The sequence below is a fragment of the Hyperoodon ampullatus genome (genome assembly GCF_949752795.1).
Source record: "Hyperoodon ampullatus genome assembly, chromosome: 2".
Lineage (NCBI taxonomy): Eukaryota > Metazoa > Chordata > Mammalia > Artiodactyla > Ziphiidae > Hyperoodon > Hyperoodon ampullatus.
Window position 1 is genome coordinate 44,805,766 of NC_136915.1, and position 26,777 is coordinate 44,832,542.

The following is a 26,777-nucleotide window of genomic DNA, read 5'->3' on the forward strand; positions in this document are numbered from 1 at the left end:
TTATGATAAATGGTATCTTTTAAAAAATTCCATTTTCTAGCTATTTGTTACTAGGGATTATTTATTACTGATGTTATTTCCAGCAGTTCTTTTTTATGTGCTAAGTATATTACACTCACATTGTTCAAAAGTTAAGAGATACATAATGACATACAGTGAATGTCTTCCTCTAACCCTGAAGGTAGCCACCCAGTTCTTTCCCAGAGGCAACCAATATAAGTAATTTCTTACTTACTCTCCTGGAACTATTTTATATAGATACTGTGATTGTGTGCATATATTTATATACATGGTATGTTACCATTAAATAAATGTCAGGGCTACTAACAGAAATAAACCCCAGAGAGAGGGCCTAGTGTAGGAAGGATGGTTTCGTTTTATAATTTGATGTTTGTAATGACTATAAAACTTCCCAAACACTCCAGAAAAAGCAAATGATTTAATGGAAAATTGCAAAATACATGACAGCCATTGCTGTTCAGTATACTTTGCTACAATGATTCCATGTGCTTAGGAAATGGAAATAGGGCTCTTTAAAAAAACAACAGATCACAGTTTTTCCTTGTGAAGCCCTTCACTCTTCTTTCAGCGCATACAGAATGTCATCCTGGCTGACGTTGAGCCGCACACGAAGGAGCAGGTCATTCCTGCTGGGTTCCACAAGGAGGAGGCGGCAGGAGCCTAGGTGAGAGCACACTGCCATGGTCTCTGACATGGTGGGGTACGGGAGACCCTCCATCCTGCACAGTGCCATGTGTTGAATGTATACCTAGAAACAAAAAACAAACCTGAGGTCAGCTGCCAGAAGGTAGTCCTGGGTCTGTATCCAATCATTATTTCTTCTTTTGGGAAAATGAGACACTCCTTTTCCAGGATACTCAGTACCCCAGCTTACCCTTCCCCTCCCCATGTCCTCAAGTCCATTCTCTACGTCTGCGTATTTATTCCTGTCCTTTTTTTTTTTTTTTTAGATTCCATAAATATGTGTTAGCATACGGTATGTTTTTGTCTTTCTGACTTACTTCACTCTGTATGACAGACTCTAGGTCCATCCACCTCACTACAAATAACTCAATTTCGTTTCTTTATATGACTGAGTAATATTGCATTGTATATATGTGCCACATCTTCTTTATCCATTCATCTGTCAATGGACACTTAGGTTGCTTCCATGTCCTGGATATTGTAAATGCAGCTGCAGTGAACATTGTGGTACATGACTCTTTTTGAATTATGGTTTTCTCAGGGTATATGCCCAGTAGTGGGATTGCTGGGTCGTACGGTAGTTCTATTTTTAGCTTTTTAAGGAACCTCCATACTGTTCTCCATAGTAGCTGTATCCATTTACATTCCCACCAACAGTGCAAGAGTGTTCCCTTTTCTCCATACCCTCTCCAGCATTTACTGTTTCTAGATTTTTGGATGATGGCCATTCTGACTGGTGTGAGGTGATACCTCACTGTAGTTTTGATTTGCATTTCTCTAATGATTAGTGATGTTGAGCATTCTTTCATGTGTTTGTTGGCAATCTGTATATCTTCTTTGGAGAAATATCTATTTAGGTCTTCTGCCCATTTTTGGATTGGGTTGTTTATTTTTGTGATATTGAGCTGCATGAGCTGCTTGTAAATTTTGGAGATTAATCCTTTGTCAGGTGCTTCACATGCAAATATTTTCTCCCATTCTGAGGGCTGTCTTTTCGTCTTGTTTATGGTTTCCTTTGCTGTGCAAAAGCTTTTAAGTTTCATTAGGTCCTATTTGTTTATTTTTGGTTTTATTTCCATTTCTCTAGGAGGTGGGTCAAAAAGGATCTTGCTGTGATTTATGTCATAGAGTGTTATGCCTATGTTTTCCTCTAAGAGTTTTATAGTGTCTGGCCTTACATTTAGGTCTCTAATCCATTTTGAGTTTATTTTTGTATATGGTGTTAGGGAGTGTTCTAATTTCATTCTTTTACACGTAGCTGCCCAGTTTTACCAGCACCACTTATTAAAGAGGCTGTCTTTTCTCCATCGTATATTCTTGCCTCCTTTATCAAAAATAAGGTGACCGTAAGTGTGTGGGTTTATCTCTAGGCTTTCTATCCTTTCCACTGATCTATATTTCTGTTTTTATGCCAGTACCATACTGTCCTGATTACTGTAGCCTTGTAGTATAGTCTGAAGTCCAGGAGCCTGATTCCTCCAGCTCCGTTTTTCTTTTTCAAGATTGGTTTGGCTATTCGGGGTCTTTTGTATTTCCATACAGATTATGAAATTTTTTGTCCTAGTTCTGTTAAAAATGCCATTGGTAGTTTGATAGGGATTGCACTGAACCTGTACATTGCTTTGGGTAGTATAGTCATTTTCACAATGTTGATTCTTCCAATCCAAGAACATGGTATATCTCTCCATCTGTTCATATCATCTTTAATTTCTTTCATCAGTGTCTTATAGTTTTCTGCATACAGGTCTTTTGTTTCCTAAGGTAGGTTTATTCCTAGGTATTTTATTCTTTTTATTGCAATGGTAAATGGGAGTGTTTCCTTAATTTCTCTTTCAGATTTTTCATCATTAGTGTATAGGAATGCAAGAGATTTCTGTGCATTAATTTTGTATCCTGCTACTTTACCAAATTCATTGATTAACTCCAGTAGTTTTCTGGTAGCATCTTTAGGATTCTCTATGTATAGTATCATGTCATCTGCAAACAGTGACAGCTTTACTTCTTTTCTGATTTGGATTCCTTTTATTTCTTTTTCTTCTCTGATTGTGGTGGCTAAAACTTCCAAAACTATGTTGAATAACAGTGGTGAGAGTGGGCAACCTTGTCTTTTTCCTGATCTTAGTGGAAATGATTTCAGTTTTTCACCATTGAGAATGATGTTGGCTGTGGGTTTGTCATATATGGCCTTTATTATGTTCAGGTAAGTTCCCTCTATGCCTACTTTCTGGAGGGTTTCTATCATAAATGGGTGTTGAATTTTGTCAAAAGCTTTTTCTGCATCTATTGAGATGATCATATGTTTTTTCTCCTTCAATTTGTTAATGTGGTTTATTACATTGATTGATTTGCATATATTGAAGAATCCTTGCATTCCTGGGATAAACCCCACTTGATCAGGGTATATGATACTTTTAACGTGCTTTTGGATTCTGTTTGCTAGTAGTTTGTTGAGGATTTTTACATCTATGTTCATCAGTGATATTGGCCTGTAGTTTTCTTTCTTTGTGACATCTTTGTCTGGATTTGGTATCAGGGTGATGGTTGTGATTTGTTTTTAAACAAGGCTTGTTCTGAAAGCTTTGCCCCACACTACACCATAAGCTGTATCAGGGCAGCAACTTTTGTCTTGCTCATCTTTGAATCTCCCACTCCCAGAAAAGTATCTGGCACATAGTAAAGCCTTAATCTAATATGCAGAAACCATTTGCTAAAGGTCTCTTCTCATGCAACTCAATTAAATATCACATAAAAATAGGCGCTGGGGCTTCCCTGGTGGCGCAGTGGTTGAGAGTCCGCCTGCCGATGCAGGGGACACGGGTTCGTGCCCCGGTCTGGGAAGATCCCACATGCCGTGGAGCGGCTGGGCCCGTGAGCCATGGCCGCTGAGCCTGCGCGTCCGGAGCCTGTGCTCCACAACGGGAGAGGCCACAACAGTGAGAGGCCCGCGTACAGCAAAAAAAAAAAAAAAAAAAAAAAATAGGCGCTGGTTTGATATTCTTTAGCACAATCAGGTTGGCACAAAATAGAGAAGACTATTACACAGTGGTTAAAATTCCCACATATTATATTTTAAAGGCACCAAACTAAAATAGGATTTTTTAAAAAGTAGATCAGTCACCTGTTGAAATGTTGCTTCCTCCAGTCCTGATCGACGGAACTCTGCAAGGATGGCTCTCAGGAAGCTCTGTTCCAGAACGGAGGAATTCCTTAAAGTAAATGAGGAGATGTGAATTCTCCTAAGTGGCTGTACCGCCAACCCAAGGAAAGCCAAATAAAACTTCTCTGTGTCTTTAGAGAAGAGAGAGGAAATAATTTGGGACTATTTCCTCCTATATTCCTATATGATTTGGCAAGTATTTCCCTTCCCCTCAAAGTCTCAAAATGATATGAAAAATAACACTTTGGAAGTAAGGGAACACAGCAACTATATCTGGACATGTACCAGCAGCCCCATTTCATGGTTGAGTATATCATTCAATGTGAGAGAAGTAGCTACTTCCTTCTTGTTTCCACAGCACTTTACTTCATAAACACCTATAGTGTAACTCAATACATGGTAATTATTCTCCTATTATACTAGGATTACATTTCTGTCTCTTTGACTAGACTATGTGCCTTAAGAAAAAGGACAGCACGGTCAGTAAATGCAGGTTATATGAGTAAAAGCTTTGAAAGGGAAGCATGCTTCCATGGCCCTCTACAGTGGTCTTCCAAGGGAGGTTCAGGGTCAGGAAGCAGAAGCGTCTTACTTGATGGCAGTGATGTATGACGATGAAAACATCTCCTCTACTGCTTCCAGTAAGTGGGCTGTAGTGACCAGGCCAGGGGAGTCGGGCTTCTGGCAGGAGAACTCACAAATCTCTGTGGCACGCCTACAAATGTCCAGGCAGCGTCGTGCATCTCCAGAGAGGGCTGCTACCTACAAGAGGGAACATTTTATTCCTTGAGATCCCCTTGCCATCTCAACCCAGGAGAAAAACCAACTGATTCTGTGTTCAGCTAAAAAGGAAGGGCAGGGCTGGGAATGGACTTAAGCATGAAATTAAGTACTTAGCCCTGGCTGGGAACCTGGTGGGCGCTCAGATATAAATTATTATACTGCGTCTGGGACTTTTCCCCAAGTCCACACCTTTGTCTTGGCCTTACAGATAATTCCAGAATGGAAGAGACAGAAATTCTCAACTTTATTTAATATTAGAAAAATGAAGAAATCTAAAAGAAGAGAACTTTGGCCCAAGATCATTACTGAACCATCTGGAGACACAAGGGTCTTGTTCCTTGCATGAAGAGAAAAAGCCAAGAGGCTGAGGTGGAGCCTATTTTGGAGATAAAGTCACACCATCCTCCCCACCCCACCCCTCCCCTGTGTCCACATGTCCACTCTGTACATCTGCATCTCTATTCCTGCCCTGCAAATAGGTTCATCTGTACCATTTTTCTAGGTTCCACATATATGCGTTAATATACAATATTTGTTTTTCTCTTTCTGACTTACTTCACTCAGTATGACAGATAGGATTATAGGAGTTTTTTAATGTTTTGTGTCTATTTCTGTTTTCAGAATTCAAATATAAGACATTCAAAACAAAAATCACTTTTCCAGTAACCCAAGACGGAAACATGAGCACCAGCATATATTATTCCCTCCTTCTAATCTCCCATATTCAGCTGGTGAGGATGTCCTGGGGATGTTTCCGCCCTGTCACTCCTCCTTTCCTCTGTGTGAAGCAGCACCATACAGTGGTTAATAGCAGGGACTCAAGGGCTGCTCAGAGGCCTAGAGTCAAAGTGGACAGGTGACCCTGGGAGGCTAGAAAACACCCAAAGCACTTCCCACTCTGAGGGTACCTGTGAACCTTGGCGACCGTAAGCACTCTTTTTGACTGCTGCTGGGGTGAGGGAGACAAAAGAAAAAGCTGGGGCCACCCAACATGGAATCTAAGAAAAGACCTTGCATAAACTTGGGACCCGACCTCCACTACAGCCCCAGTATGAGGGTGAGTGAAAGACTTATCATGCAGAAGGGATGGCAAGAAAAATGGCCTGTTGTGACCTTGGCATTAGGTGGGTGTAGGGTGACAAAAACTCACTGAGTCTTTGCAACCACAAGCCCTCACATGGATTTGTAGCCCAAACTGATGTTGTCTCCTAAAAACCTCAAGTAGAGAATTTTATTTAAAAATAGTCCCAGGGCTTCCCTGGTGGCACAGTGGTTGAGAGTCCACCTGCCGATGCAGGAGAAACGGGTTCGTGCCCTGGTCTGGGAAGGTCCCACATGCCGCAGAGCGGCTGGGCCCGTGAGCCGTGGCCGCTGGGCCTGTGCGTCCGGAGCCTGTGCTCTGCAACGGGAGAAGCCACAACAGTGAGAGGCCCACATACCGCAAAAAAAAAAAAAAAAAAATGGTCCCAGTTGGTAGTGCCCCTCAACAACTGACAGAAGCACAAACAAACTAAATGAATTAAACTTCAACCCAGGCCTCAATCAACTCTCAGATAAAGCTCTTAAGAAACATGAGCATACAGTTAAAAAAAAAAAAATCAAGACACAAAAAACAAGGAAACAAGGCCATATAGACACGTGAATCAGCAATCAACAGAAGTTAACCTACAAAGACTTCAGATATCATAAGATAAACAATATAGGTATGTTTATATGTTAAGAAATAAAAAGAGAGGTTTGAAATTACAGGCAAGAGTTTTGGGTAAAAACAGCAGCCAAATTTGAAGTCTTCTGAAACCTTATTTAAAGACCAAGAACCCTAAATGAGAAAAGGAAGCAACTGGAGAGCAGTAAACAATATAATTCTGAACATTGGAAAGAAGTGGCAGGGTACTGGTTAACCTAGCAGACTGAGAAAGCCCATTCCTAAGCCCGCAGTGAGGAATCCAAGAACAAACCTAAATTACACTAAAAATCTTCAAAATGCTCAGGAGTTAGTGATACTGGAACTGGAGGTAAAGGGGAAGTTTGGCTAAAATTAAGAGGACTGGTTGAAAGTTAAGAAACGGATGCCCTAGATCAGGAGTCGGCAAACTATGGCCTACCACATGTTTTTGTAAATAAAGTTTTATTGTAACACAGCTATGTGCATTTGTTTACATATTATATAATACATGGCTGCTTTCACAATGCAAAGGCAGAGCTGAATAGTGGAAACAGACCATTATGGCCCAGAAAGCCTAAAACATTTACTACTGGCCCTTCACAGAAAGTTTGCTCACCCTTGCCCTAGACCTCTCCCCCATTTCATGCTGTTGGTGAACATCAGGGCCACGGAGAGAGGGTTTAGGGCTCTGTGAGAAAATTTTGTGCCTTGGTAATTTGTACTGTTTCCATAAAGCTCTTTGCCCCGGAGATTATCCCTCTTATGTACCATGGCAGGAGACCAGAAATTTACTCTCAAGCAAGGATAAACAAAAAGGTCTCTGGACCAGTAACACTAGGTATTGCTGCAGAGGAGGGGATGTCCCTTACTAAATATAGATGGTTACTATTTGCATGCTGAATTTGAAGACCTCCACCCTCCCTGACTCCAGCCCACCTCCCCTGATCCTAGAACACTGCCCTGCAGGCAGGACAGGGGAAGCCTACTCTTTGAAATCTGACTATCCCAGAAAATATGGGAATAAACTAAAGATACTGAAATTGGCCCAATCAGAAATTGGCCCTCAGCAAAGCTCTCAATGAACAAGCCCCACTTATATACTCAGAGCTCCCAATCAGCTCTGTAATCTCCACCCTTAGACCTCAGTGGACCACAAAGGCAGCTGAGGAAAGTCTAACAATGCAGGATAGACCAAAACCAACAGACAAAGCATCTTAGAGGAAAAGGGTGAAAACAACCTCAAATAAGTAGGATGGTATATAAAAGGGCCACTCAGAGGAAAAAAAAGAACTTTTAGAAATTGCATGATTGCAGAGGTGGAAAACTCTACCAACAGAAGGGTTAGATAGTTAATTTTGAGGATCTCTCTCCTAGAAAGCAAAGTTTGAAGATAAACACCATATCTCGCTCACCTCTGACCCCAATACTTAATATAGTACCCAGCTTTGAACAGGTTACAGATGTGTGTTGCTGCTATAGGCATTCAGAGTTCACATCGTTTCCAGTAAGAAACTAGAAATACGTTTGTAACTCTTTTAAGTGCTGAAATACTGTGGATATGTGGTGTCTTTCATTCAGCTCAAGGTGGACATTTAACCTGAGTTGTTCCTCAGCAGCCTCGGAGAAGCCTTAGTGGAATCTCAATTGGCATTCTCCCAGTAAGCCTGGAGGGGGTAGGCATCCCACACTTCATACCTACCATGGAACATGCACCCTGCTAGGTACATTACAGACATGGTCTCATTTAATTCTCACAATGACCCTATGAGGTAACTATTATTATTCCCATTTTTCAGAGAAGAAAACTGAAGCCCAGGAAGTTTTTAAGTAACTTTTCTGTAACCTTCCACATGCTTATTAAAGTATTAGAGCCAGAATTCAAACCAGGTTTGTCTACCTCACTCACTATGTTGCCCTTTTGATTATACAAAGCTCCCTGAATAAATTAATCTTCACTTGTATATAAGCCCACCATACTCAGAGCCTTCTAATTAGTTATACAATAAGAAGGTTAAGGAATTTTTCAGAATTTTGTTTCTATGTTTTGATATTTGTTTTTACAGGACTTCCTAATATTTTCTTCATCTCCAGAGCACCCAGCATAGGGCCTCACATGGGCAGGTACTCAGCAAAAACTGTCGGTGTGACTAGGAGCTCCCCAAAGGCGACTTACCTTCCTGGCTACCAACTGGATGGCATCGTCCTCAAAGGCCTTTAAATGTTTGAGTCGGGACACCAGGATCTGTTGCAGTTGGCTGTGAGTATAGGGCTGGAAGGACATCCTGGTTAGACCCTGGGGAGTCAAGATGACAGAGGAACAAGTTCATGGATTTCCCACTCCGATAGTCCTGGTGGAAAGCCACCTGCAAGTCCCCAAACCTGATTTCCAAGTCCCATGTAACAATTTACACATTTCATCCCAGGACTACCACTGCTTTCAGCTCCTTTTGTTACTGACAATGGCCTGTGGGATCCTTTAGGGCAGTAGCTCTCAACTGTTTTTTCATTTAGCTTAAAAGAATCTTCTTTTCTACTGGAATCATTTACAAGTAGATCTGAGCAGAGGTGCTCTCATTAGAGTGGGTGGGACGATCTTCGCCTCTACAACATGCACCAGCTTGGCTCCCCGTTGAACCACAAGGTCCACAAGGGCAGAGACCGTGTCTGCCCCGTTCACAGCCATACTCCGTGCATCTAACACTGCCTGACAAGGGTAAGCACTTAAGTATTTTTTAAAATAATTAAACCTTTAGGGCTCTGTGCAGTTTAAGAGTGCGGAGGTAGCAGAACACCAAGAAGATATGTTTGCAGAAAGCCATGCAATGGTGACATGTTTAATTCTAACTTAGTAATTATAAGAATTTCAGAAATCACATTTCTTACTTTTCCTATTCATTTTAGATTCCTATGTATTCATTTTTGGAGAAATCCTTGGCCCAGCTTATGGTTCTGTAAGAACAGCTTGAGAATGGCCCTACCAGTCGGCTGGACACCCGCTTCATCATGATGCGCTCTGGCAGATCCATGGTGTTGGCAATGGTCAGGACCACAAGCCGGGCCTCCTTGTGAGTGGGCCAGTCAAAGAGATTGTACATTATGTCTTGTTTCTGAGTCCACAGAAGGTCAAGCTACCAGGAAATGGAAAGAGACGCAGGGTCAACCACAGAGACGGAGCCGGGGCCCCGGTGTGAAGCCTGTTACCACTGCTTTAGCTTCATGTGCTCTCAGGTCACACCACCAGCAAGGACATCAATGGACACATGCCTCTCACCATCAGAGAATGGGCCAAAGTGAAGGAAGAAGGGAACCAGGACTTTCCCCCCACCCAGTATTTGCTTCCGGAACATTGCAATCAAGTGCCACGCCACTTCTTCTCCAGTCCTTCCGTGGGAACCTCCTTACCTCATCCACAAGCAGCACAGTGGTTTCCCGAGAGGACCGTCGAGTGCAGAATCGCTTAGCCAGCAGTTCTGCCGCGTGGTGAGCTGTTGCCTTGTGACCCGTCAGCTTCTGCAATGCGGTAGGGCAGGGTGGGTGGGGGAATGTGTGGTGAACCGTAAGGACTTTACTCCCCTGGGCTTAAAGTTAAATCCGCATATAGAGGAAGCTATTCAGCCTGAGGACTTCAGTATCCTACCCTCTGCCTTCCACTGGAAGGAGAAGAGAAGGCAACAGAGAGACAATAGTGTCTGAAATGCAAATGAGCCACAGGCTGGCCCCAGAAGCCCCTCCAAAATCATTAGTGTATGACTCTATAGCTGGACGTTACTTGTTCCAAGATAACGGCTAATGAATGAAAAAGTGAGATGCAAACTTCGGCCTACCTCTGTTTGCCACAACGCCTGCTGTGTACAAATGGTTTTCGCCATGTTGGTAAGTACTAGCTTCCAGAAATTCCTATCCAGCTCCTAGACTTCAAGGTCCTTGAGGGTAGGAATTCTGCCTTCTTTGCCCTTGCTACCTCTACACAAAGGACAATGCTTGGCAAGTTGTAAACATGTAATATGCACAAAATTAAGTAAACCTTTCCCTTTTCATGTGCCACCCAGAAACTGTATTTTCCAAAAAGCCCAAACAGGGGAATCCCTGGCAGTCCAGTGGCTGGGACTCCGTGCTTTCACTGCCGAGGGTCTGGGTTTGATCCCTGGTCGGGGAACTAGGATCCTGCAAGCCGTGTGGCCAAAAAAACCCAAAAACCAAAAGACAAACCAAAAAAACCAAAACAAAAAGCCCAAAACAAGAAGCCCAAAAACAGCTTTGCTCACCTGCAAGATTTGCACATAGACTTGGTGGGGCTCTGTCAGCTTCATGCCATTGACCTCAATGTATTGAAAGGGAGGAACATCATTTGCTTGGGATGCCTGCTGCAGGCAGCGTATCACCTCGTGTACAGTGGCAGTCTTCCCTGTCCCAGGGACCCCGGAGATGTACATGCACCTGGGGCAAGAAGAGAAGACCCCAGGCTAGGTCTGTGCAGCTGCCTTATACTATCATCAGTTATGAGTATGAGAATGTGTGCTGAAGGAAGGACAGGGGCCCCTGAAATGTGGAGGTGGGAGCAGTAAGGACCATCCTTGGAAGCTGATCAGAGCAGGACCTGTTTATATAGAACCATTCATTCTATAAGCAAGGCTGTATGCAAAGTGCCCACCCAAAAAAGGCCAGTGTCATTTTCTCTGTAAGACAGAATTCTACAGAATTACTTTGACAACAAAAACTGCTTCAGAAGCTTAGGCTTCAGCAATGGCCTTGCCTGTTCTGACACCAGGGAAAGACCACTTGGGTGAACTACAGCACCTGAGGTGGTACGCTAGCAGGGCCTTCTGCCCTGAGCATCCTGCTTCCTCAACATGACTCACCCTCCAGTGTGGTCAAGGAGTTTGCTTTCCACAAAGTTGTACATGTCCTGGAATTCCTGTTCCCGACAGGGAAGAGACTCAGGTACAGCAGAAACATGCAGCCTAAAGTTGGTGGTAAATGAGGGAAAAGGAGGACTTTAGAAGCATTTTACTATCTACTCAATAATAAATGGAAAAGATTTATCTATAGTTTCTATTTGAAACCTTAATCTCACATCCAAGGGAATGCCTTCATTCTTAAACTTCTTCATTTGGCCCTTTTCCACCCAGACAAATCACCCAACTCAGTGCTTCTAACTAAGAGTACATATCACCTGGGAAGGATCCCCAAATCACATGGGTGGACCTCATCCCACAAGAGATTCTGATTCAGCTGATTTCTGGCAGGATCTAGGCTTATGTATTTTGAAAAAGTCCCCACGCAGTTCTAAAGGGTACCGCAACTGAGAAGCAGTGTCCTGACTCATCACCTTCCAACCCTGAGAAAGTGGTGGCAGTGGACTACAGACTCCTCCCAGAGCCTGTCCACAGTAGCTCACCCAGACACTGCTTGAGGTTTCTTCTTTCTAGACACACACGTTCATCTTACTCTCTACCTTTATTATGTACACCAATGACTACAAAGCACTCCCAGTTCATGTGAGTGAAAGCAGGGGCCCCCGAGCGGCGTCACCTCAGCCGAGCCTCCTCCAGCACATTGGCGGGCTCCTGGGCAGCCAGGTTTCGGCTGCGGATCCGAGGAGTGGCATGACGTGGTGTTCTGGGCTCGAGCTGTATTCAAAAGAGAGAACATTTAGATAATCAACAAGGACCTACTGTAGAGCAAAGGGAACCCTACTCAATATTCTGTAATAACCTATATGGTAAAAGAATCTGAAAAAGAATGGATATATGTATATGTATAACTGAATCACTTTGCTGTACACCTGAAACTAACACAACACTGTAAATCACCTATACTCCAAAACAAAGAGAGAGACAGAACATATTTCAGAAGGAAAAAGCAAAGCAAAACTCCATCCAGGATGCATCAGCAAATCTGATTCATGATGAGCTGATAAAAAGAAGAGAGGTCGTGAATTCCTCTTAGTTCCTTCCTGTATAAATTACCAAGATTCTCCCTTTCTCTCCTCATATTACACATACATTTTGTTCATAGTCCAAACACAATTTCTTATTTCTAATTTACATATAGTATTAAGATTTGAAAACAATGTCAGTCTGAGGAAAGAATGAATAAAAGTATGGATTAAATACTTTTCAAAGTAAAATACTATCTTCAAAGAAAGGCAAATTATTAAAAAATCCTAAATACTCTGCCCAAATAGGGTACAGTAGCAGGCATAAACTGGGTTTGATTCATAAGATCCTCCTCTATTCCACCCCCACGAGTTGCATTCACTGATTAAAACAAAAAAGCATCTTTAAAAAATATAAATAAAAAAGATCTTCCTCTAGACTTCTTTGAAAATATGGTCAATCTTTAGCTCAGAACTTCCACGATCCACTACACAGTACTTGAAGAAACCTCCCCAGATTTTTCCACTTCAAACCATAGGGTCATTCAGTTTAGGCCCACAGACCGATTTCACCATTCTCTTTTTTTCCTTGCTGCTGGCTCATTAGAGCAGGCCTGCTACCCAGTAGTATTCATGGTGTTTCCACAAAGCACTCCCTTTTGTGGGGGCATTTCACCTACCCACCCTCTGCTTGTAGCCAAGCTATAAAGTGATAGTCTCTACACCTCTTCCCAAACGCAGAACAGCATTTAGACCCTGTTAACAGCTTAACATCTATTAACTCTGGAGAAAACAGGAAAATAATAACAAACCTTGCTGAGAAGGTTTTTTTTTTTTTAAAAAAAAGGTGGACTTCTGACTTTTTTATTATGCTAAAGAGCCCCCCACCCCCCCCGCCCCTAAATCCCTTCGTCTGGGTGGGACCCAGGAGATGCAATCAAACCAGATCATTCGGGTGAGCTATTCTACAAGACTGCCTCGTCCAAAGGTGATCTATTGGATTTCCTTCCCTAAAGGTCTTTTCTTTGACTTCAACCCAAGCCCAATCACATTTTTCTTGATATGGGAAAATGGAGATCAGCTTTAAAAGGCCCCTAATTAGGCATTTCTAAATTGTTCTAAACAACAAGATGCTCCATGAAAAATGTCTCCTACTATACTAATGCCCTCACAATAACATTAATAAGTTAATGGCCTTGAGAAATCATGTGATAATGAAACCAATTTAACTTTGTTTAATCCAAACATTTCTCAAACATGTTTGAACACAGTAAGACCCTCTTTTCTTAATAGCTTTCAATGCTCTGCTAAAGTTCCACAGAAAGCAGAGAGACATCCATTTACCTCTCCCATGTTTCTGTTACACAATTCATTACCAACACCTAATAGTGCTCCCTATTCCTCAAGTGCATTGAGTGGCACAAGAAAACCAATGACACGGCTCAGCAGCCTTGGATTCAATACCCACTAAGCACTGACTACGCACAAAGCCCTCTGCCAGCTTTCAAGGGAAATGCAAAGACGAGGAGTCCGTTCTTACAGTTCTTGTCCTTCCCTCAGGCAGTTTGGCTCTTGGCCATCCGGTTCCGTATCTTAAAAGGAACTTGGACTCAAATTTTATCACTGTCTACTGGGTTCATTTTCAGTCCTACGGTTCACGTAGAACTTTTCCTCCATGAATACACAGGGAACTCTACTCAATACTCTGTAATAACCTATATGGAAAAAGAATCTGAGAAAGAATGGATATATGTATATATATATAACTGAACCACTTTGCTGTACACCTGAAACACAACATTGTAAATCAACTATACCCCAATATAAAATAAAAATTAAATTAAAAAAAAAGAAAAAGAACCTTTCCTCCATGAATACTCCAAGTGGCATAGCTTTGAATATGACAGACCTATGCTCAAAACCCAGCTATTATTAGTTGTGTGACGTCAGTCACCACAATTTCTAAATTACGAGAAATAAACCTAAAAGAACCTTACGGTTTTCTTTGGTGTCTTGGAGGGGGTCTGTAAGGATGACTTCATGGAAGAGCGTAGGTTCCTGGACACATTGCTGGGTGTTCTCCTTGGAAGAGGGGGTGTGGAAGCCTCTTCCTCCTCACTGTCAGAGTCTGAAATCTCGGCTCCCGGCAGAAACTCTTCCTCTTTTTGGTCACTTTTACTATTACCTAAAAACCTGAATGGTAGGACACATTATTTTCTGATATTCAATGTTTGAAGTCTACATAAGAAGCTCCTAACAGATCAGTGTGGATTCGAGGTATTGCAGAGTGTCTCCTGCAACCGAGCAATATCAGATGTGCTCCTCTTCTTGGGCTCTTGCTACTGGGAAGCTCTATTAAGGGCTTTATTTATATTATCTCATTAAACCCTGCAAAACTTTGTGACTTGTTTATTATTACTCCCATTTTATAGATGAGGAATCCAAGGCTTAGAAAGGTTAAGTAACCTTCCCAAGGTTACACAGATAGTAAATGACAAAGCCCAGGTTCAAATCCAAGTCTATCAGAATCAAAGTTCATGCTCTTAGGCACCGCACTAACAGTCTTGCTGGGTGTGATGATTATGGGGCCCTGGGAGCCACCTAAGGCCAGGGCAGTGTTTCTTGCCTCTTTCAAACTATGATGTTTATGTGAAATTAACATAATTCCAGACATACTAGGTAAATGAGAATTTCAGTGGATTAGCAAACAACAAATAAAAAGAGAATTTAAGAAATAGGATTATAGATTTCACAAATGGCAGGATGTTTTTATGCCTGCCAAGCAGCAGTCTTACCTAAGCTGCTGCCTAATCCGATTCAAAGTCAAGAGAGAGCTCTTTCTGCGGATACGATGGGGAGTAGAGGTAGCTTCATCCTGAACTGGTTCTTTGGCCTCCCTGCAAGATACCACAGCAAGGTTATGGAAAGCAGTTTTGGGCACCAGGGATCAGCGGCAGGACTAGAAGATAGTCAGGTGGCCTGACTGGCTCCTATTCTTTCTGCAGCTACTTTGGAAGGAGCTAATCACACTGTGCTAAAAAGTTTGTAATTGAAGTTTGACTCAAACCCAGAGATTAAAGTTTGCCAAAAGCTTATCATTTAAATCAGACTCATCACCTCTCCAACTAGAGATCAGAACATACTAATCCTAGGCCGAGTTTCTTATCCTTTTTTAATTTCTGACATATCAATGAATTTACTGTCCACTCAAGGTTAGCAGAAATGCAGCTATATTTTCAATACAAAGCATTTATCAAGCAAACTAGGTAAGCCAGGTGCTGCAGTTTCTGACCAGGAAACATTGCAATTTCAGGCTTGTCACATTCCCTGTGCAGCCCATGATTTATAAACATTGCCCAATGTCAAACTGTAGAGTTTTTTCTACATGCATTATCTTCTTGTACTGTATGTATTTGAAAATGGCTTCCAGTTTAAAAGAAAAAAAAAAAAAAACTTAAGAAAATCACTGTTAAAATGTGGCAAAGAGCCACAGCAAGTAATGAAATCCAGGACTGTGAAGCAGTTCAGGTTTGGGAAATTATCTTCTGGAGCCGTGATCCCCAAAGGACAGATGGGTATATCAGAATCAACCAAAGAGCATCTCAAAATGCAGATTTCTGGGCCCAACACTTGGAGGTTAATTTCCTACATCTAGGGAAAGGCTCAGAAATCTGTATTTTGGAAAAGCTGGTGATTCTGTGACACAGGCAGATTTATCGGCTGTGACCCACACTTTTCACATCATGTGAAGGATCTGGATTTGCTCTGTTGGAGGCAGGGGAGCATCCCCAGTTACCTCTTCTTGATGTTTTCTGGTTTCAGAATCACAAAAGGCACCACCAAGGATTTCTGTCCCCTCCTGATAGGAGTAAGTGTTGTTTTTTCACTAGTCTCTGTCGTTTTCGAAGCTGGGACTCGAGTTCTCAGGATCATGCAACCATCAGGTGAAGTCTTCTTGTCATCCTTGGCCCAACACTGCTGAATCTCTCCAGCTTTCTCTGGGGTTTTCAGAGCTGGAGATGAGTTCTGAGGACCATCAGGCTGAGACCTCTTTGAAGGTGAGGTGGTCTCAGAGAAGGCCACTTTCCGTTTCATTCTTCCAGAAGACTCCAATGAGGCCCATGGAGTCTGCTGGGAAATCCTGGTGTTATATGTCCTAGGGAAACCTAAGTTCAAGAGAAATCACCATAGACAATGTGTGAATTTTATAACTAGCACTATATACACCCCTAATCTCTTTATAGATAAACTCATTCACTGAGTGATACAAAGACATGAGTTATCCATATTTTGAATTATTCTATGCTTTCTTTTCCTGCGCCAGGTAGCTCTTATTATTTTTAGTCTCTCTCTTAAATTCTACGAGTAATTTTGCTAGCTAGAACCATACGTCAACAGTTAAATCAGCTTTTATAGATAAACGTTCAGGTCAGGTTTTCTGTGAAGTAATCTACCAGAAGAGTGGTTCTCAGCCAGGGTGATGCTGCACATCCTCAGGCCCCATTCAACAGCATCTGAAAAAATTTATACCAATGGCTCTGTTGAGTAATACCAAGTCCTAGATTTTTCTTAACCCAGATTATATCTACCAACAGAGAGAAGATGGGTCCCTGGGGGTGGGGGTGGGGGGTAACCAACTGGGTTCTAAGAATACACAGAGCCACTTTTGGATCTGCTCCTCTCTCACCATAACCAAAGGCACCAAGAACCTGGACATTCATTCATAGATAGCAATTGAGCTATTAAAAGATATGTGGGACTTCCCTGGTGGCTTAGTGGTTGAGAATCTGCCTGCCAATGCAGGGGACACGGGTTCGATCCCTGGTCTGGGGAGATCCCACATGCTGCAGAGCAACTAAGCCCGTGCACCACAACTACTGAGCCTGCTCTCTAGAGTTTGCAAGCCACAACTACTGAGCCTGCACACCATAACTACTGAAGCCCACATGCTCTAGGGCCCGCATGCCGCAACTACTGAGCCTGCGAGCTGCAACTACTGAAGCCCACGTGCCCAGAGCCCATGCTCCGCGACAAGAGAAACCACTGCAATGAGAAGCCCGTGCACCACAATGAAGAGTAGCCCCCGCTCGCTGCAACTAGAGAAAGCCCGCATGCAGCAACGAAGACCCAACGCAGCCAAAACTAACAGGGCAGATGATACACATAAACGTCTATAGTATGAAGTTTAAAAATTGTCCTAAAGCACCTAGCACGGTTTATTAGCCGTGCTAATAAACACGGCTTTTGAGACAGACCTTGAAAGAAAGGCAAAATTTCAACAGAGTTGAAAGGGGAAGGAGGGGAATAAGTGAAGAGAATAAATGAGATTGATGTGAGCTAAGGCAACGAGGCAGGAAAGCACTGGGCAGGAGTTCACTTTAGTCATAGCACAGGGTGTGTGTGGAATAGCTTCAGACAAGGTAAGGAGTCATCTAGTACCTGTGTGGTAAATATGAGGGTAACTCATGTCTAGACTAATGTAAAAATGTCCCAATGTCCTGGTCCCCTCATGCCTCATTTCCCCATCTTTCTGTCAAAAACAATCCAAAATATTTTCATCATATCTGCCTCATCTAATTATGTAACTGTGTCAAGTTTAAATTTTTTACCCTAACTTTCAATGTCCTACAAAATCAACAGTGAAAAAAACACTCAATTATTTTTAAATGGTGGTATTACAAATTATTTCTCTAGTAGTCTTCTGCATTTCCAAAATGTTTTATATGTTTATATTCAGCTCCTAAACATTTGTATTCTTGATAGCTCCTACTAAGGAGCTATCAAGAATGCAAATAACTTATACTCAATGAACTTGGCACATAAACAGAAAAATTAAGGACACATAATAGGATGAGGATGAGCTCTCAGAACAGCCATGGAGTAGCTTTCAGATATATTATTACTGAAAAAAGTTAAGATGGAAAAGAATACATCCAGTATAATACCCTACTGGGTAAGAAAGAATGGGAAATAAAACTATAATAAAATAAAAATTATATGCATGTTTGTATATGACTGTGTATATATATGTCTATGTGTGTTTTGATTTATCTGTTTATTTTTGCAAAAACCAAAGGAAAAATAAACCAGAAACTAATAAAATTGATTACCTACAAAAGATGTGGTAGAAACAGGGAGCAAGGGTAAAGAAAGGAATGGGGCTTATCTGAGTACACTTGTCTTAAATAGTTTTGACTCTTTAACTATGCTAATGTTTTAAATGTTTTGAAAATCAATCAAAGATGGGAAAAGCCCTAAAATTAAACAGAAATGAAAGAACCTAACTGTATATCACCAATAAAGTAACCATTGGTGGAAGAAAAAATTTTAATCAAAGTAACGTTACTCCCTCAGTGGAATATATTCTAAAGGCATAAAGAACTGCAAATCAATTTTGAATTGGAATTATGGAATGTGGGAAGGATGGAAAGAACCCCATGGTATAGATTAGAAGTATGAGTATGAATTTAAGAGTTTTAATCCTATATTATAACAAATATATATATACATGTATTTCTTAGCTCTTCCACTAAGGATCTAAAAGCTATGTCACCTTAGTAGCTAAGCTCTTGAATTAGCTAATTACAGGGCTTAACATCACTAATCATTAGGGAAATGTAACAATGACATACTACCTCACACCCATTAGCATAGCTACAATCAAAACCACAGAAAATAACAATATAAAACATAATAATAACAAGATCTAAATAGTTGGTGACGATGTGGGGAAATGGAACTCTTGTGTGTTACCGATAAGAATGTAAAATGATGCAGCTGCTATGGAAGAGTATGGTGGTTCCTCAAAAAATTAAACAGAAAGGAAATTTTACCCCAAATAGCCAAAGCAATCTTGAGAAAGAAAAACAAACCTGGAGGCATCACAATCCCTGATTTGAAACTATATTACAAAGCTACCGTAATCCAAACAGTATGGTTTTGGCACACACAGATCGATGGAACAAAATAGAAAGCCCAGAAACAAACTCACACATATATGACCAATTAATTTACAACAAAGGAGCCAAGAACATACAATAAGGAAAGGACAGACTCTTCATTAAATGATGCTGGAAAAATTGGACAGAAGAATTGAAACATGCAGAAGAATGAAACTGGACTACTATCTTACATCATACACAAAAATTAATTCAAAATGGATTAAAGACTTGAATGTAAGGCTTGAAACCATACAACTCTTAGATGAAAACATAGGTGGTAATAAGCTCCTTGACATGATTTTTTGGATCTGACACCAAAAACAAAGGCAACAAAAGTAAAAACAAACAAGTGGGACTACACCAAACTAAAAAGCTTCTGGACATCAAGGAAACCACCAACAAAATGAAAAGGCAACCTACTGAATGGGAGAAAATATTTGCAAATCAAATATCTGAAAAGGGTTAATATCCAAAGTATATCAAGACCTCATACAATAGCAGGAAAACAAACAATGAGATTAAAAAATGGACAGAGGACCCGAATAGACATTATTCCAAGTGAAGCTATACAGATGGCCAATAGGTATATGAAAAGGTGCTCAACATCACTAATCATCAGAGAAACGCAAATCAAGATGAAGTATCACCTCACACCTGTCAGAATGGCTATCATCAAAAAGAAAACAAGTAACAAGTGTTGGCGAGGATATAGAGAAAAGGGAACACTTATGCACTGTTGGTGGGAATGTAAATTGGTGCAGCCACTATGGAAAACAGTATGGAGGATCCTCAAAAAGCTAAAAATAAAACTACCATATGAGGGACTTCCCTGGTGGCGCAGTGGTTAAGAATCCACCTGCCAATGCAGGGGACACAGGTTTGAGCCCTGGTCCGGGAAGATTCCACATGCCGTGGAACAACTAAGCCCGTGCACCACAACTAATGAAGCCAGCATGCTCTAGGGCCTGTGTGCTGCAACTACTGAAGCCCGCACGCCTAGAGCCTGTGTTCCGCAACAAGAGAAGCCACCGCAATGAGAAGCCCGTGCACCACAACGAAGAGTAACCCCCACTCACCGCAACAAGAGAAAGCCTGCACGCAGCAACGAAGAACCAATGCAGCCAAAAATAAATAAATAAATTTATTTAAAACAAACAAAAAACTACCATATGATCCAGCAATTCCACTTTTGCGTACTTATCTGAAGTAAACAAAAACACTAACTTGAAAAGACAAATGCACCCCCATGTTCACTGTAGCATTATTTCCAATAGCCAAGATATGGAAACAACCTAAGTGTGCATCAATGGATGAATGGATAAAGAAAATATTGTATGTGGGACTTCCCTGGTGGTCCAGTGGCTAAGACTCCACGCTCCCAATGCAGGGGGCCCGGGTTCAATCCCTGGTCAGGGAACTAGATCTCTCATGTCACAACTAAGAGTTAGCATGCCACAACTAAAGATCCCTCATGCTGCAACTAAAGATCCCACATGCTGCAAGGAAGATACCATGTGTTGCAGCTAAGACCCACGGAGCCAAATAAATAAATAAATATTTTTTAAAAAAGGAAATAAATGAAGCCAATCTTACATAAACTTTAAAAAAAATAAAAGAAACTGTGGTATGTATATACAATGGAATATTACTCAGCCGTAAAAAGGAAGGAAATCCTGTTATTTGTGAGACAGATAGACCTTGAGGGCATTATGCTAAGTAAAATAAATCACACAGAGAAAGACAAATACCATAGGATTTCACTTATATATGGAATCTAAATTAAAAAACAAAAATGAAAACCAAGCTCATAGATACAGAGAACAGATTGGTGGTTGTCAGAGGCAGTGGTTGAGGAATTGGGCAAAATGCGTTAAGGTAGCCAAAAGGTACAAAGTTCCAGTTATAAAATAAATAAGTCATGGGGATGTAATGTACAGCATGGTGACTACAATTAATACTGTGCTGCATGTTTGAAAGTTGCTAAGAGAGTAAATCTTAAAAGCTCGCATCACAAGACAAAAAACTGTAACTATGTATCATGACAGATGTTTCTTTTTTTTTTAATTGAAGTATAGTTGATTTACATTGTTGTGTTAGTTTCTGGTACATAGCAAAGTGATTCAGTTCTATATATATATGTTCTTTTCCATTATGGTTTATCACAGGATGTTGAATATAGTTCCCTGTGCTGCCCAATAGAACCTCGTTGTTTATCTATTTTATATATAGTAGTTTGTATCTGCTCATCTCAAACTCCTAATTTACCCTTCCCCCACCCCCTTTCCCCACTGGTAACCATAAGTTTGTTTTCTATGTCTGTGAATCTATTTCTGTTTTGTAAATAATTTCATTTGTGTCATATTTTAGATTCCACATATAAGTGATGTTATATGGTAGTTGTCTTTCTCTGACTTACTTCACTTAGTATGATGATTTCTAGGTCCATCAATGTTGTTGCAAATGGCATTATTTCATTCTTTTTTATGGCTCAGTAGTATTCTTTTGTATACATATATATACAAATATATCACATCTTTATCCATTCATCTGTCAATGGACATTTAGGTTGCTTCCATGTCTTGGCTATTGTAAATAGTGCTGCTATGAACACTGGAGTGCATGTATCTTTTCAAATTAGAGTTTTCTCCAGATATACACCCAGGAGTGGGATTGCTGGATCATATGGCAACTCTATTTTTAGCTTTTTAAAGAACCTCCATACTGTTTTCCATAGTAGCTGCACGTATGGTGATGGATGTCAGTTAAACTTACTGTGGTAATCATCTCACAATATATACAAATATCAAATCATTATGTTGTATACATGAAACTAATATGTTATAATGCTAGATGTCAATTATATCTCAATTTTTTTAAAAAAGGAAAATTTGACACATGCTACAACATGATGAACCTTGAGGACGTTATACTAACTTTATTAAACCAGTCAGAAAAGAATAAATACTGTATGATTCCACTTATATGAGGTATCTGGAGAAGTCAAATTCAGAGACAAAAAGTAGAATGGTGGTTACCAGAGGATGGGGCATGAGGGAATGGGAAGTTATTGCTTAATGGTTGGAGAGATTGTTTCGGAAGATGATGGGGATGGTTATACAACAATGTGAATGTACTTAATGCCACTAAACTGTACACTTAAAAATGATTAAAATGGTAAATCTTATGTGATATATATTTCAAGAGACATCCAATTAGTACTTGGCTCACTGCTGCACTAACTCAATACTGTAGCATGAATTAATATGTTATCATTTTCCTTTAGCCTCAGTATTGCCCACTGTGACCCATTTTACACTTACTGCTGAGCTCCAGCCTCTTCCTTGCCCTTGGGGTGACAGGATGGGAAGGAGTTTGGCGAGATTTGGAGGTGGAGTGCCTTGATTCAATCCTTTTGACCACATGTTCTGCTGTGGTCCAAGAAGGGCTTTCTGTACTTTTAGTTTTGGCTTCCATGGACTTCTGGCACCTAGGGTTGCCTTCTTGTAGCTTATCCAACTGTGCAAATAGTTCTGGAGGTAGTGGTTTGAATTTTTTCTCATTCCAAGATAGTTTAACAAAGAATGTCTTCTCATTTTTCAGATCCACAGGTATCACTTCATCTGGGGCTAAAGCTACTACCTGAATTTAGGAAACATAGATGATAGAAAGAAATGAGGACCCAAAGAGTCAACGAAGGCTCTATGAGAGCTATGATTAAAGAGCATTTAAGTCTGCATTCTTACCTGGAACAATTACTTTTCTAAACAAAAGAGGCACGGACATGGCATAGCATATTTCCACAGAGCCCTCCTTGCTGATATCCATACCTCATGTTGTTTTCTTTTCTAGTCCATTCTATTCACCCGTGCCAAGGTTTCCCATAAAAACTTCTCTAAGCATGCCCCCCTGCTCAATAGTCTACAATGGCTACCCACTCCGCAAGATCAGATTACTTAAACTGATTTTCACTGCCTTCTAAAAATCTGACCCCACTTTACCTCCTGAGTGCTCAGTGCTCTTCAAAATGGCTTTCCACTACTAGTCAAGCTTGGCTTGTCACAGTCCTGCTCATTCCCACCACTGTGCTCCTGCCTAAACATGCCCCCTACCTTTCCAAATACACCCATCTTGCTGCTTCAACTTCTACATCTGCCTTTCACTTCTTCACTCATTTAACTCAGAGATAAATTATTCTGTGGCCCATGATATGCTGGGCCCATAGACCATGCCAAGCCATGGTCTCCCTGCCCTACCAACCACCTAATCACCATGTGACCACACTTCACATCCGGATCTAATCCCATTTTGGGGGCCTGGAGTAGCTTGAGAAATAACCCATATCCTAGTCTCCAAACCAGTGTCTCAGTTCAGCCTACAACTCTTTAAACCTGATTTATCATAAAATCTCATAACACACATTTGCCTGGAGCAATTACACTCTTTGTACTGATTCACTCAAGGTGAAGTCCTCATTTAAGCAAGCGTGTTCAGCCTCAAAGTGCTTTATGCCTGCCACAATCACAGCTAAATATAATTTCCCACTGAGATACATCTGCTAATTCCTGCTCAACCCTCAGGTCACAACCTAATGTCACTTCCTCCAGGAGGCTCCTAACACATGGTAAGTGCTCTCAGTAAATATTTGTGTTGAAAGGGAGTAGGCAGGCAAGCAGAGAAGGTGACAAACAGGAAAAATGCGTTTCCATGAGGTAAATGAGAGCCAATAATATCCTGGAGATCATGCAGTTTAGGAATCAGCCAGAAATAAGCTTCAAGATAGAACTGAGGATCAAGGCATCACCTACCTGCACGTGGCCAATGATGGTCTCGGCATTAATGTTGCTGTTACAGGCAGGGTAATCATACCAGAATATCTCTCGTGCATCAGGCTTCCGGCCCAGCAAATGCCGTTTACAGACAGGGACGTCACAGAATCGGATAAACCATTGTACTCGAGCACGTTTCTTGGAATAAGGTTCAGAATCTAGGAGGGATAGATGGAAAAGGTAAGGTTAAAGATAATAAACATTATCTTAATCCTCACAGTAATCCTACAAGGTAGGTACTATGGCTGTCTCCCTTTTACCGGTGAAGTGATCACATTTCAGGGCCCTTAAATCATTTGTCAAAGGTCACAGGACCAACCAGCGGCAATCTGACTCCACCCAGCACCCACGTTCTTCTCACTTTGCTCCACGTCCAAATGGTGCTATCGGTCATCACATAAATTGTAAAAGGCGTTTGAGAGGAGCAATTCTAATCACAGTTACTGAACAAATTTTGCAAATCAAAACAAAACTCCTAGCAAGACACAGAGGATCAGCCACTGAGATGACTTCTGGCAAACATACGCTTGCAATCTTCAGCTTTATCATCATAATATACCATTAACATCACTCCATACCAGTGTTAGCTCCAAGTGAAAGGACATATACTCATTAGTGCCACCATCATCACTGCCTCTTCTCTTCCTTAGCTCTCTTCAGAGAAAGACTGAAGCCATCCAATGTAGCACAATACATGGTTCTAAAATCTATACACAAAGGCCCAAACCTCAAATACAAAAGCCTATCCTGCTGATGTGCTCCCCCTAGTGGATGTTAGTTTGATGAAGTTTTCCTCCATACTTGTTGAATACCCTCCCTATCTCTATAATGTAAAATACCTTCATCCACTCTATCAGTTCCTTCTTTTAGGCATACAAACTGCCACAGGACTAGGACTAACTTCCACATACTCCTCTCCTAGCTTTTGAAAGAAGCCGTTTTGTATAGCTTAAATTGCTATCCTTTTTCATCTTCCTTTCGGAGTTCTGCTCCATTCCCACTTTTCTGTGCTCTTCTCTGGTCTGCAGAGGGTTAACAGCTAAGAAAATCAGCTGCGGCTGTGAGTGTGGCCTTGCAGGCACCAGTTCACACTACCTTCCCTTTTGCTCCTCTAGCCTTAAGGGCAGTAGTGGCTTTCTGCACTTACTGATCTCTGGGAAACACCACTGTTTGCTTCTCCAGCCTTTTCAACACTTGATACACAAGTCCCTCTGGGTAAATAAAACACCTAAAGTGTTTCTGTTTTTCTGACTGAACGTCAATCAACTGATACACCTACCCAATCCAACTTACTGCCTCCCTAGTAAAAGTAACTTTGCATTTGCAAAATTACTAACTTCCTCATGACAAAATTAAAGGACACGTCTCTACTAGAGTACAAATCACCTATTATTTCCCTTCCCCCTTCTTCCTAAATTCATCCTTTCTCTCCACTCCAACAATCCTGCCTTCATGGCCATTCTTACCCCCTCCTAAAAATAATGCAAAAGCTAAATTCTTGAGCCCTCCATTCCCATTTTTACCCAATATTGCCCTAGTGAGTAAAGACATTCACTAGGTGAAAGAGGGCACAGCTGGTGCTTAAGTGACCCCATAGGCACACCCTATATACTGCTATGAACAGAAGAATCAGTAACCACCCCTGTTCCCACCACAGAGCACCTCCCAATCATCAGTGACAAGGAATACTTTTCATTCCAGCCCCAAACTCACCGTCTTCAAACAACTCAACCAATTTAGCAACATATGGATTTTCATCATTATCCCCTTCAATCAACACAAACTGTCCAACTTGGAGGTCAATCTCAGGCAAACAACCTTCTATTTTCACACTCATTTCTCTAGGAAATAACAGAGAAACATGTTAGGAAATCTCTTAGGGTGGGCCAAGCTCTTCAGACCCCTGGGCACAGAGGAACGTGCTCTGTAACTAGAAAACCCCCTGAATAGTTTCTCTCTTCTGACCAATCCTACTAGAAACCAATTTACCAGTAAAGTCACACGCAAGAGTAGATAACATGAATTGAATGAACTGTTTTAGCATGGATGATTAATCCAGAGGCCTTAGGATGAACCCTAACTTCTCTCAGTTATTGACAAAGAACAACAAAGGCTTCCTAAGACATGAAAGCTGCCCAGTAACAACATCAGATTGTTCAGAGATGTCTTGGGCTAAGAGGATGTAGTAACAACATCCATCCTACCCTGTTATCATGCAGAGTTATACAGAACCTATTTTAAATAGATATGACGTTATCATACATATCAAATTTTATTAACCTGACATAATATCTTCCTGTATCACTAGCTGCTATATTTATGCTAACATCTTCTTCCATCAAACAAACCCACACCCCCTTACAATCAATTCATATTCACTGTCCCTCAATCCTCAACCTATAGTACCTAGAACACCCTGGATACAAGTTATTAACAGCTCAGCTTGAAGAAGCTATTAGTTCCAGTCCACCAAAGGACTCTATCACTCACTTGTAGGTTTGGTAGCGCAGTTTTCGATCCAATGGCTTGCCAACCCATGAATAAGTTTGTCTGGTCCTCAGCCTTGTAGGACAGTAGGCCATGGCTCCTGTGTAAAAGTCACTAACTCTGAGTTAACATGACATGCTCTGATGGATTCTAGGGAACAGTCCCTGCCTTCAATGGGTTCAGCCTTCTTTTCTGCCCCTGCTACACTCCCACACATTTTAGACTTAGGAAAAAGAAAACTTTTTTGAGGAAAAAGTCAAGCTCTATGAAGATCAAACATAGGCAATTCAGTATCATCTGGTACTATGCCTTATCTCTTCCTATCCAGGGAAAC

General features: G+C 41.2%; 1 protein-coding gene across 2 annotated transcripts; it reads right to left on the minus strand.

Moving 5' to 3' along the window:
* Positions 1 to 532: 532 nt before the first annotated feature.
* On the minus strand, positions 533 to 26,538 carry ORC1 (origin recognition complex subunit 1; the record flags this gene model as incomplete). Of its 2 annotated transcripts, none has more annotated exons than XM_079697622.1 (16): positions 533 to 769; positions 3,824 to 3,911; positions 4,455 to 4,624; positions 8,485 to 8,604; positions 9,290 to 9,439; positions 9,714 to 9,821; positions 10,577 to 10,748; positions 11,171 to 11,272; positions 11,844 to 11,941; positions 14,202 to 14,382; positions 14,985 to 15,086; positions 15,986 to 16,345; positions 22,447 to 22,769; positions 23,936 to 24,114; positions 25,670 to 25,797; positions 26,447 to 26,538. In XM_079697622.1, the coding sequence occupies 16 exons, from the start codon at positions 26,536 to 26,538 to the stop codon at positions 575 to 577; spliced, it is 2,568 nt and encodes an 855-aa protein (XP_079553748.1). In that variant the 3' UTR covers positions 533 to 574. The 2 variants fall into 2 exon arrangements, with proteins under 2 accessions (XP_079553748.1, XP_079553747.1); XM_079697621.1 differs by having other exon boundaries at positions 14,187 to 14,382.
* Positions 26,539 to 26,777: the final 239 nt, after the last annotated feature.